Source organism: Oryza brachyantha, chromosome 3 (genome assembly GCF_000231095.2).
Source record: "Oryza brachyantha chromosome 3, ObraRS2, whole genome shotgun sequence".
Classification (NCBI taxonomy): Eukaryota; Viridiplantae; Streptophyta; class Magnoliopsida; order Poales; family Poaceae; genus Oryza; species Oryza brachyantha.
The window spans coordinates 20958585-20971635 of NC_023165.2; the positions used below are offsets into that span (position 1 = coordinate 20958585).

A 13051-nucleotide genomic window follows, 5' to 3' on the forward strand; every position below is an offset into this window, starting at 1 on the left:
GCACAATGCATTTTGTAATCGTTATCACTGATAATTCATATTAATCACTCTTGCTCTTGTCAACAGGTAGCAGAAAATGAGATTGATTTTCAATAATCTGAAGACACAGATGTGCTATTTAATGAAATGAAAAGTACCAATAAGTCTTCGTTCCAGGACATTAAGCTGATCAGTTCATCTACAAACAATACTTACATTGGATGATAGAAAATGACAGCCCAGGAAACAGGAGATCATTGCATACACTTCTTTTTGCAGGAAAAAACAAAATAATTTTACTAGAAGATAGAAGGTTAATTTCAGTTGGAACACGAAGGTTAGTTTTTGCAAACTTCTAATGCAGTGACATAAACTATAAGGCCAATCCATAACTTAATAGTATAACGGAGATGATGTAGATATAATTCAAAATACAAGTCAAGTATTTTACAGTACATAATCACATCCTTGAATTGTATCAATTTGCTGAGGCATGTCAAAGTGTATTATTCAAGTTAGTTAGAATGTTGCCAAAATAATAATCCTTTAGGTTTGTGAACAAGTAGTACTATGTACAGATTTAGTGTTAAAATCTTGGAACTTTTTGGAACTAAAAGCAAGCATATAATATACAGTGTGATCCTTTAAATGTGCAAAGTTGCCATTTATTAAAGAATCATGCAAATTTTCCCAGTGAAGAGCAACAGGTAAGTCAAAAGGCACCAACGGAGCAAAATATAAATCAAATAACCAAAGATGTAGAAATCAGTGACAAAATGCTTGAATTTTGTACAGCCTAACGGCACAAGCATCATAACAACTGCACCTGCAACTGGAAAGCAACAATTAATTCAGGAAAACAAATACATCCATTCTATGTATATATTCACTGTGCTATTTTCTCTACAGTTATATTTCTTGATGTCTCAGATCATCTAACCTCTTTTGGCTAATGCATATCTACACAACTGAGCATGCAAAAATTTGCTGTACATATGCAGTACTCATAGGTGACCACAGCAACAGCTAAACATTGAAATATCTGCACTGATGCATCGATTTCTAGATTTCGGGAATCAGAAAAAAATGGTTGAAGGAATTGAACAATCTTAGCAATCACCAATGTAATCGGAACAATGTGTGACTCTGCAAGGGTCATGCTGGTTGATATCAGTGAGAGATCAGTCAGTCCGCTGCTAGTGCTTGGAGTTCACGCAGATGGTCTGGTATAAGTGTCCCCAGGTTAGGGTTCTGTGGATTCTCTGCATATGCAACATGATATGTTGCAACACAAGCCTGCGGCCACGCAATTATCATTCGGCACTGCACCATTGCAACAAGAAGCAAACAAGAGGATTAGACAGCAGGATGTCTAAGCAGTATGAATACCTACAATTCATGAGATGCTGGATCTCTGCACTTTAAAATTTGTAAATAATAGTCTCTCATAGTAATATAATTATATCTTACTCTCTCCATTAAAAAATATAAGCATTTCTAGGATTTGAATCTTGCACAAAATATAAGTATTTCTGACACTTCATGGTATTACTTATCCCACCAATCACTTTCCATTCAAAATTTTTCCTATTTTACCCTCACATATCCTTCCACACCCATTCATTTCTCATTTATTAAGAGGTGCCATAGTCTATTCTTCGAAACCTAAATCACTGCTAAACAACCCATAAATGATTATATTTTGGGATGGAGGTAGTATTTTCCAATTAATCTGGATAAAAGGAGTAGCTAGAACAAAAAAAAAGTTTGAAGGTAGGCCCGTAAATTTCACCAAGATAGCCTAAAAATAAATCCAAATTTTATAGGATTGTTTCTGGTGACTAGTTTGTATTCTCTGATGCCAACTAGCTGGGAACCTTTGTATTCTCTGATGCCAACTAGCTGGGAACCTTGCAATGTCATCATACAAAATTTCAAATGGCACATATACTTTAGGCTTGCAAAAGATTGAAGTAACCGGCTTATGAGACCTCTTGACAACAAAGGCCAAACGAATTCAGCCATGTTTCAGTACAGTGAAGATATACTATTACTTGCATAAAAAAGTTCAAAATCATGATTGATCAGGTTTAACTAATCCAGAATTAATTGCAGATGAACACTGAACAAACAGAGTGCAAGAGGTTGAGTGAAATACCATGTAATAACCGATGAGGAATGAATAAATGGATACTGGCAGAGCAAGCTCCTTATGTTCTTTATCCATGGCTAGTGCCCATGAGCCAGCAACTAGTGAGGCCAATGCACCTCCTGTGACAGCAGAAAGGAAGCAGAACGAACCAGTGAGGTCTGAATCAACCAGTTTTGATATCCCACGGAGAACGAAAAGAGACCACACATTCCGTGAAGCCACACAGAATGCCTTGCCCCACACTCCCACATGCACAAAACCCCACCGGTTGACCCGTCCCATCAGTTTATCTGATATAGCCAAGCAGCAGCCCTGGCAGAACTCGTCATTGCCCTCAGTCACAGCGTTGATTGCTCGAGCAAAGCTTCTCACAGCTGCAATCACAGGGACAACCACAGCTCCCATGCAAATATCACCAAAGGATGGCCCCATCATTGTGCCACGGATTGCTTCAATGGTGCCACCTGGCATACTGACTCCATAGACAAACCGTGCATGTGCTAGTTTTGCCACAGCCACATAGACAAAGTAGCGAAGTACCTGCATGGTCCATGACATGCTCACCAAAAGTGCAGCCACATAAGCAACCTTGAAGTTCATGAAGTGCCCTTCTGCAGCAGCAATACAGCTAATGGCAACTGTCCAGAAAGACATATAGCCAAATGCAGCAAGAATGACAAAGACAACTAAGCAAGAAGCAGAAGGAGGCAAATGTGCTGCACTAAGAGAGGTGGCAAGCACTGCAGTGGCATGCTGAAGACGTACACCAGTGGCCCAACAACTGTATAGTGCCATGGCAATGGCAACGACAACTATGAGCACTCCAATACCAAGTGCAGCACCATTACCAACAAGGAGTATGACTACATCGCAGGCCAGTGCAAGAACGGGGGCTGCCCAGAGTGAGGTTTTGATGGCTTTTGGAGGGTTAATGACTGCAAGGATGACCCAAAAGCAACCGACAATTATGGATACTATGACAGAGGAGGCAAGAGGAACAAAGTTGGCAAAAGGCTTGTAGGTAGGATTCTGTCGGGAAGAGGCCTGGATGCCAAGGAAGATTGCGAGGGCAATGAAAGCAAGGATGTGTACGGTAAACACCACTTTTGTGACACTGGATGTGAAACCACTGCAGCAACCATGACTATCAGGGACAGCAATATTGCCAAATGCTGGGGAGTAAATTTGCTCATCAATTTCAACTGCCATCTGAGGAAGTAATGTTTGAAACGTTAGCAAAGTGATGTAGGTTAAATCAAAGCAATAACTATGTCCTCACAGAGAGAACATAAATTAGATCAAATCAACAAGAAAGTGATGGAGTTTTGACATACAATTTTATAAGTGAAGACATGTTTGGATTACCAGTGTTCAATTTTTCAACTAAAAAATACATGTATAAAATCTATCAGGGTGACCTGATTATGCACATTGATCAAATAATTTATTAGTATGGAACTGTTAGCTAAAGAGTGAGTAATGCTTTGCAAATGTGGCATAGGGCTTTTTCTATTATTACTCAGGGATAATGATAATGAAATATAATATACTTGATTAATGCATAGAAATAAAATGAGGTACTGGAGGGGGTAAGAATAGTCTTACAAGCTTAGACAACAAAAGCAAATTCAGTAATGTAGCTAAGCGACAAAATTGTGACCAAATAGTGCTGCTTTGAAAAAAATAGAATGAAATAAAATTTAGGATTAACTCCTCTGAATAGTCAAAAACCAAATGGGGAACATTCATGAATGCATTGTGTAACAAGTACATCCGGCTATCTACAGACATAAGCAAAATGAGCTAATCCATCCCTCAATGAGCAAGATAACATAAGAAATGAAACCAATATATTTGTGCAGTCAAAGTAAGTGAAGCAACTCAACCACACAACCCCAATTAGTTGTGGACTTGTTTGGTTTGCTACCCTACCAAAATTTGGTAAGGTAGAAAACCAAACATTTCATAAATTTTTTAAAAAAAAACTAATCTAGCAAAACTTTGGCAATTCCAACATTTTTCATCTTGTATGAGCACTATTTGGGCACCAAACCGAACATCTCCACAAAGTTTGCCACTACCAAAACGTAGGGACTCACAAAGTTGCCCAAATTGTTCACTACTTCTGTACTTTAAGTCAAACAAGAATTAAAAACAATATTTCCGGCGAGGTTCATCCAAACTTCTCAGGCAAACCAAATGCCATCTGCCTGGCCCCTCATCTCATCATGGTCATGCTGGAATATCTCAAACATGCCAGTAGCCAGTAGGCCACCTAATCGGCAAAACCACAACCACTTCATTGTGTCCGTTTCAATTTGAATACTAGCACGAGTGCCCATACCTGATACCTGCAACAACTACAGCGGCAATCTTAGGCCTAGACTAGCTCCAATTCACACCCTGCTCCTCTAATTTGTCACAAAGTACCTCCTACAGCCAATTCAGCACACGAACAGCATCAAAAACACCCAACTCTAACACATGCATTTGCACGAACGAATTGATCGCCAAATAGCAGTTCGAGTCGACCACATGCGCATACTGCATTCCATCGATTCAAAACGCACCAACATATAAGCAAACGAAGTTCGAACCCACCACGCACAAATAAGCGCCCCGATTCGCGTCATCATGATCCAGGGTTAGAACTCTGCAAGTAAATCGCTCAAAGCCGCATCTAGTGGCACTCCGCTTCACGCCGCGAACAAAACCGGGGCACCGAATCGGCCAACTCAATCGCAACTCCTCGAGCAAAAAAACCAGCAACAAGTACGCGGTCAACCACACAACGGGAGCGCGCGAGCACGCCAAACGAGGTGCTGCGAGATAGAAGAGGGGGGTGGGGAAGGAGAGGGAAACGGAAGACAGCGGTCACCTGGTAAGGGCTCGCCGCCGGCGTGGTCGCCGACCCGGCAATGCTGCCGCCGCCGCCGCCGCTGGCCTGCGTAATCTCGCCGACGACGCCGCCGCCCCGCCTCTCCATCGCCCCCCTCCTCCTCCTCCTCGCGGCGCCTCCCCTTTCTCTCTCTCTCTCCCTAATCCGCGACTCGCTTTGATGGTCTCATCTGCTTTTGGCCCTCCCGCTTTCGCTGTCGCCGCAGCCAGGGGGCGGGCCTTTTCCGCTCGCCTCCGCCCCGCTCCACTCTGCTTCTCTTGACGCATTGACGAGGAGAAGAGAGAGAGAGAGAGAGAGAGAGGAGTTGGGTAAGTGGGGTTACCGCCCGGTGGAAGCGCGGTTGAAAACCTGGAGTGAGGAAAATGTTCTTGTTCGGGTGAGGAGGTGAGCGTCGCCTACGGTGGTGACTGTACCGGCCGGTGACGGGGCGGCGTCCGGGCCGTGGGGGTAGCCAATATGGCGTGGTGGAGACTGGAGAGGGGGGCGTTGCACCGTTTGCATACACGTCAGCGTGCTCCGTCTCCTGCTTTGCTTTTGTTTTTGTTGTTGTAGTGGAGCACAATTGGTTTCTCTGCTTCCTTTATTTGTAGAGCTGTCTGCTGATTGTCGCTTACCAGATGCACCCAATGGAAGCATTTTTAGCTTTTTACTCCCTAGCTAGTGTGTTGCCCTCGCCCGGATGACAATCAGGGTATGATTGTTTTGTTGTTTGTTCGTGCTTGGATAATCGGGTAGTCCAGTTGTTTCGCTGAAATTAAGCATAACTAAAATGTCTTTACTAATGATTAAAAATAATTTATGGGTGAAATTTTTTTATTATGTGTTTTAGAGATCTAAAACAAATGTTGAAAGTTAAAACCACGATGAATAAAACTATAATCAACTTAAATATTATAATTTTAAGTTTTAATATTTAAATTTTAGCTTATAAACATATGAGCATAATAAATAAATAGGAGGCTACCTTCAATTCTAAGGCCGAGTTTGTTTGGAGGGAAAAAACTCCATTGGTTTATGTTAGCATGTTTTCTAACCTGCTAAACATTGTATTTATTAGAAAAAATATCTAAATATTGCTTTAGAAAATTATGTTAGAATAGTTAATACTTAACTTATTGTTCATCTCGTTTTACAGGATATTCTCCTCATTTCCTTACTCTCAAACTCAACCTAAGAGCAAGGTCGATAGGAGAGTCAGTTATTATCTCCAAAAAAATTCATTCGTTAAGAGCTAATATAAAGCCAACTTCTATCTATAATATAATAGTTTACCCAAAGATATATTTCATTATTAATATAAGATCCACCTCTCACGCACAGTGTCTTCAAGTTTGTAGCTAGAAATCTATAGCTTTTTTTTCTCTTCTTCTCTTTCTCCTCCTCACAAAGCATAAATGTGATATGGTAAATTTTTTTTGAGCTCGTTTGCATTCACATGTTGTACTCTCTCTAAATGACGATGCTAAAGATAAGACTTATAACTGTTTCGGTAACACCAGGATTTCGTAAGAATTGGTTTAGCTTTCGAATAAATATGTAAAAATCCCTTTCTTGTAAAGGAGGCAATAATGATTAACGTGTGCCCCAAAATAAGATTAGTGCATGTTATTTACATATAGTTACATATAGGTTTGATTTCCCCAAGGAATGCAAACTAAATATAACGAAGTATTAGCCATGTCATTGATAATCCATCGATCCCCAATGATTAGCTAGCCTTCTCTCTCTCTTTTTTTTTCTTTTGCTTTTTGATAGTGCTATGGATAGGACTAGAGAAGAAGTGCAATCAGCACGGCACTCCCAACGTAGGAAAAAAAGCAAGGAAAGGGAAAACGAAGTAAAAGCATTGGGTAATCCTCCATGATATTGAGAATCAAGCAAAAAAGCAACACGTGTATATAGCAAAGCAAAAGGCGTGATGAGTGGGCCAACCTGGTAACTTTACAAGGCTTAGATTTGCCCGTTTAAAGTTGCAATAGTGGAAGCCCACACTGGGGGACGAATGGGTAGCTAACCTTACTTACTAGCCCATGAACAACTGTAAAAGCCCAGAAACACTTATCAAATGACCCAAAATCTGGCCTGTCCTCGGTGAGTCTTCTTCTTCATCTGTGAATGGGGAAATTTATCTGGGAGAAATGATTTGAGATGTTTTCTCCAATCTTTAGAAGGTCCATGAAGTAGATAATTTTTTTAAAAAAACTTAGCTTTTTAGAACCAGTCATGAATTATCCATAGACCTGATAATGTCAATCCCTACATATATACCAACTATGCTGCTAACATCTGAATCCCATTTTGTTTTGCATGGAGGCATGCAAAGGCAGATTGGATACCTGAGACTTGACGCGTAGAGAGCGGTGCTCCATATGCATGGAGCCATGGAGGTCGTGGCCTACATGATGTAGGAAAGTGATTTGTGGTTAAGCCATGGAGTGTGTTTGGCTTGGTTGTGCTGCCAATGCATGGTTCAACGCTTGCTATTTAAGCGGTGTACCAGCTTGTGTTTTGAGTAGTGAATAACAGGAGCCGGTGAGTGTTTTGTGCGGTGGTGCTGGTGTGCAGCACTAAAATTCTCTAGTCCAGGGTGTTTGTGCTTCATTTGTGTGTGCGCTCGTGTGAGATCAGGAGTTGAGCTAGGCTAACATAGAAAGAGTAGATATGCCAAATTTAGAGTTTAATCCTATTAAACTTTATGAATTAAAGATTGAATTTGAGATTACTATTTTCGTAATTCGGTCTATTGGTTAAACTGATGAGACGAACCAAATTAAACGAATAGAATTAGGTCTTTCGCTACCTATGACTACACTGATAACCGGATTTCTTGCTCCTGATCTTTTCGGTCTTTTTTGCCCACCCCTTCTGTAAGTAGTATACTCATGTGCACAGCCGGAATCATGCAGAGTCGGGCAATGGCAAAGCCACCTCTGAGCTGCACAAACGACGAACCAGGCAACCGCCAAGCCTCTCCGATCTCCGACGCTGCTCGCCCAATCGTCTCCTCGATCAGGCCGCCATCACTTTCAGTGCAGGCTCTCACTCTCACAGCGCCACTCCTGCTGCCTGATACTTCCACCTCTCGAGACAAAGAACAACCTCCAGATCACTCCTAGTGCCCTCTCTCCATGGTCCCAGAAACGGGTTAGATTTCTCACAGGAGTGATAAGCGTCCAGAAGGGAAAAAAAAGAAACACTGTATTTTTATGGTTTTTTGGTCTCTGAATGACTGAATCCTGTCTGCCATATGGTGCAAAAGGCTTTTGTGGTTTCACGTGCGGCAGTTCGGCCTTTTCTTTCGCAAGTGTCCATCGTAGTGCAGCAGCAGTGGCGTGGTAGATCTGATCAGAAGGGGAGAGAAATCCAATGGGGCACACACCAAAACGCTCATCTCCTCTGCCTCTAATCATGGATTTTCTTTTCACTTTTTTCTGTTTAACTGAGGTATGTTTACTCACTTTGCTTCATTAGATGTGTAGGTAAAGTTCTTGTCAGATATGCCAGTCTTATGATGATGCTATTCACGTTTAGACATTTCAGAGTAGACATTCTCCTGTTGCCGACATGGACTATCACGCCTGCTGCATCTGTGATGATTTTACACACACATTTACTCACTTTGTGTGATGTGGTTGCCTAGTGGTTAGTACTGACAAAAGCATGCTCCCTATATCAAAAAACGAATTCTTCGATTTCTGTATCCAACGTCTGACCATCCGTCTTATTTAAAAAAAAATCAAAAAATTTAAAAAAATTAGTCACACATAAAGTATTATTCATAATTTATCATCTAATAAAAACAAAAATATCAATCACAGAAAAGTTTGAATAAGACGAAGAGTCAAAAATTGAAGAGAAAAATGAAAAATTAGTTTATTTTAGGACGGAGTGAGTACGAGCTTTTGTCCTGAGATCACACCACTGCAAGTGTGTGGCAAGTGGGGATTAAAACCGAGCAGATGGTTCTGGTAAGCTGACCAGGTGCAGGTTTATCTTATTTCAGACACTGCCTCACTGGTGCGTGGTTTAGGTGAGCGATTGATGAACCTGGACCAAGAAGGATCAAAAGGGTTTAAGTGCCATGGAGCATGTGATCATCAGGGAATCAATCGCCTCGCCGATGCAGATTCCGCCGCCTAATTTGGCCTCTTCGCTGAATCAATCTCATCTGCATATGAACCTCAGCCTCTGTAACTGCGGCAGAAGCTCTTGTAAAGCTGATTCCCATTTTTAACGGCATGCAGCTGGGTAGTGTTTGGCAGTATGATTCGGTATAATTTTAGCTCCTGTAAATTTCATTTAATGCTAAGACCGACTAATTTGACAGCCAATTTTTCATCTTTAAAGCTATGAATCTCAGTGTTGAATTGTTTGATCGACATTCATTACTGCATTTTGATTCTGTAGATATGATTTAAACCATCACAGTCTGCAAGATTGGAAGGAGTGATTCTGAACGAATGAATGAAATAGCTCATTATTATTGTTATTAGCATCACCAAGCCTAATCAAGCAAGGCTTACTGGGTGCAAGAAATGATCAAACGATAAGATTACACCGAAACGATCAAGAAGCTGGTTTGATTGATTAATTGATCGATCGATCTGGTTCTTCCTAGAGAACCCTGTCGGAGTTCGACGGCAGGCGACGGAAGAAGTTGAATCCGGCGGACGGCATGTCGCCGCGGAACCTGGGGTGCCGGAGGTAGTAGAACCCCATGCCGAGCAGCAGCAGCTTGAACGGCACGGCGTAGAGCACCAGCGCGGCCAGCAGGCAGACCACCGCGAACACCGCCGTGGCGCGCGGGTCGCGCCACGACAGCAGCGCCTCGACGCGTTCGCCCTGCGCCGCGACGTCGCCGAGCAGCGTCTGCGCCCGGCCGGCCACGGCGCGCAGCCTGTCGTACCGCATCCGGACCACGTCGGCGGGGCGGCCCGAGGGGAGCCCGTCGAACTCCTCGTCGAGCTCGTCGGGGCTGACGCTGTCGACGTGGGAGAGCCGCGGGTCCATCCCCGTGGGCTCGCGCGGCCGCGCCCGGTAGCGCCAGAGCAGGACCAGGAAGAGGTAGAGGCAGACGGTGGGGAGGATCATCTCCGGGCAGAGCACGACGGCGACGAGCAGCGCGTGCACGAGCACGGTGGTCGGCGGGTGCGTCCACGTGCGCACCCGGTTCGCCCACTTCACCGCCGTGGCGACGTGCGACAGGCAGCCGACGACGCGGAACCAGTTGGCCTTGCTCCGCCGCATGCTCCACGCGTGCGTGTCCGTGTCGAGCAGGTACTGCACGACCTCCGGCCCCAGCGGCGGCTCCGACCGCGCCAGCCGCCCCGACACGATGCGCATCGCCGTGTGGCGCAGCACGTCCTGCTGCGCCGGCCCGAGCGGCTTGACGTAGTGCATGCGCGGCAGCAGCGGGCTCCCGTACGCCTGCATCAGCGTCAGCCACGACGGGCAGGTGAACCGGATGGCCAGCTCCAGCTCGCCCATCTTGCGCACGCCGACCGGGTGCACCGCCGTGAGCGCGAAGTTGTTGGCGTACACGCGGTTGGTGTCGAGCGTCGAGAGGCGGATGCGGAGCTTGCCGATGCGCGCATCCTTGGGCAGCTTCCCGGCGTCGCCGCTGGCGTCGGCGTTCCTGTACCGGACGTTGTCGAAGACGGCGATGGTGAGCACGGTGCAGGGGTCGAACACGTCCCACGCGTACTGCTCGTTCCACCGCGGGTTGAACTGGTCCAGGATGGTGCGCGTGCGCGCCCACTTGGGCCCGTACTTGAGCACCACGTACGCGTCCGTCGAGCCGCTCGCGCCGTCCTTGGCGATCTTCATCGGCACCAGGTTCGTCGCGCCGCGGACGCCGACCTCGAGCATCCCCACGGGCGGCTTCGACAGCTGCTTCGACGCCGCGCGGACGTCGCTGGCCACGTTCGCCGCCTCGTCGAGCACGTGGTAGCCGCCCTCCAGGCACACGCGCACGTGCACCCGCCCGGCGTACGGCCGAGCCTCGTCGCCGCACAGGTTGAGCCACCGCGACGGCGGCTCGACCCGGTCGTCAGATCGCCGGTGCACGGTGGACAGTGGCACGCGCGCCTGTCCCACCGTCTGCCCGGAGAAGACATCCTCCACGACGACGGTCAAGAAGGGATCGAACGGCTCGGCGGCGACGAACAGAAGGTCCTCGTTCCAGCTCGGGTTGGATGTCCCCGTCGCTGCGCTGCCGAGTGCGACGCGGCAGGTCTTGAACACCTGGGCGCCGAGCTGCGCCTTGACGTAGAGCTCGGGGAAGGCCGGTCCCATCGGCTTCGCCTTGCCGTCCGGCGGCGCCGGCAGGCGCAGATCCTGCGCTTGGATGACGCTGAGGCGAAGGTACCAGAGCTTGGGGGACAGGTACGCCTTGGAGCGGGTGTGGACGAGGTAGCCGCCGGAGTCGGATTGCCACGCTTCCTGGAACGCCTCATCGACCTGCGTGCCCACCCACACGGCGAGCATGACGTCGCAGGCTGCCGTACCGTCGCTGGAGTGACCCTCGAGGGTGTACCACTGCGGCGCGAGCGCGCTGTCCGGCGGCGACCGCTTTGGGACCTCATGAAGATCGAACGAGACGTACCCGAGGTTGGCATCCGGCGGAGTGGGCTCTCCCTCCGCCGCCGGCTTCTTGGCCGATTCATGGACGGTGACCTCCAGGGAGGTGGCCGTGAGACTATCCTTGTGGAAGGCGAACACCTGATCCCACTCGCCAGCGGCCGTCGCCGCGCGCGTCTTCACGGCGTGCGTGCCGATGGACAGCTGCGCGTACAGCGGCTGCTTGTCTCCGCCGCCGTGGTGCTTGGCCTTGAGAAGCCGGACGAACAGGTAAGGCACGCGGTCGACCAGGTCATATGACGCGTTGCCGGCAGAGGCGGCCATGCTCCGCTCGGCGGCGCTCTGCGGACGAATCTCGAGGTCGCCGGCGACTCCAGCGGCCGCGACCTCCATCTTTGACGGTGAGGGCGGCGGCGCCTTCGATGGCGACGGTGGCACCGGCGCAACCTCCTTCTTATTCTCCTCCTTAGCTTTGCCGTCCTCCTTGGGCTTCTCACCGTCCTTCTTTCCCTTCTCCGGTGACTTCTTCTTGTCGTTCTTCTCTTGCTTCTTGTCCGCCTCTGGTTTCTTCTCTTCTTTCTTGGCCTCCTCTGCTTTCTTCTCCTCGGCCGGCGCCGCCGCCTCCGGTTTCTTCTCCTCAGCCGCAGCCGCGGCAGCTGGCGCCTTCTCCTTCTCCTCCTTCCCACCCTCGGCAGCCTCCTTCTTCTCCGCGGCGGCGTCAGCCTTTCCATCCGCTGGGGCCGCGGGCGGCGGCGGCGGTGGCTCGTCGACGAACCAAATCTTGAGCCCGATCTCGCCCTTGATCTGCGAGAAAACGCTCCGCTTCTCGAGCGGGTAATAGACGAGCACCTCATCCCCGGCCTTGGCGAACGAGGCGCCGGCCACCTTGACCTTCCCGAGGAACGTGCCCCCGCGGCGGCCGCCTCCCCCTCCTGCGGCGGCGGCGATAGCCTTCTTGTCGTTGTAGAGGTTGAGCTCGAGCGTCTCGGCGCACATGGCGTCGGGGTCGTGGACGAGGAACTCGAGGCGCTCCCCCCACTGCGGGTTGAGATCCCGCGGCCTGGTGGCCGTGCGGCGGCGCTGGCCGTCGAAGTCGACGACGGCGTAGGCGGTCGCCGTGCCCTGGCCATCCTTGGGCATGAGGTTCCGCGCGTTGCAGACCTCCACCACCACCCGCCGCCTCGCCCCTTCCTCCACCATGGCGGCTACCGTGCCAGCCCCGCCGGGGCACAAGTGTCGGAACCTACTCCGGTGACCGCGCGCGCGTGTCTCGCGGCAGGGAGAGCAAGCAATGTGACCGTTGGAGAGTGGAGAGAGTGGAGCGGAGAGAGTGACGATGTGAGGACGTGAGGTTGGGGAGGGAAGGGAGGCGGGGTTTAAAAGGCGGCAACGGGCGGGAGGTGGGGCCGGGGGGCCACGTAGGACGGAGGGGGTGCGGGCAC

The 13051-nt window shown here is 48.4% G+C and overlaps 2 protein-coding genes across 3 annotated transcripts; both read right to left on the reverse strand.

The window, feature by feature from the left end:
- Positions 1-825: 825 nt before the first annotated feature.
- Positions 826-5281, reverse strand: LOC102722282 (protein PNS1-like). 2 transcript variants are annotated; one of them, XM_006650297.3, is made up of 3 exons: positions 5010-5281; positions 2138-3340; positions 826-1302 (listed from the first exon to the last, which is right to left on the reverse strand). In XM_006650297.3, the coding sequence occupies exons 1-3, from the start codon at positions 5115-5117 to the stop codon at positions 1165-1167; spliced, it is 1449 nt and encodes a 482-aa protein (XP_006650360.1). In that variant the 5' UTR covers positions 5118-5281; the 3' UTR covers positions 826-1164. The 2 variants fall into 2 exon arrangements, with proteins under 2 accessions (XP_006650360.1, XP_015690227.1); XM_015834741.2 differs by having other exon boundaries at positions 4733-5071.
- A 4196-nt stretch (positions 5282-9477) lies between these two features.
- LOC102704325 (FT-interacting protein 3) lies at positions 9478-12851 on the reverse strand. The gene has a single exon (XM_040522602.1). It carries the CDS (start codon positions 12807-12809, stop codon positions 9645-9647), a length of 3165 nt encoding a protein of 1054 aa, XP_040378536.1. The 5' UTR covers positions 12810-12851; the 3' UTR covers positions 9478-9644.
- Positions 12852-13051: the final 200 nt, after the last annotated feature.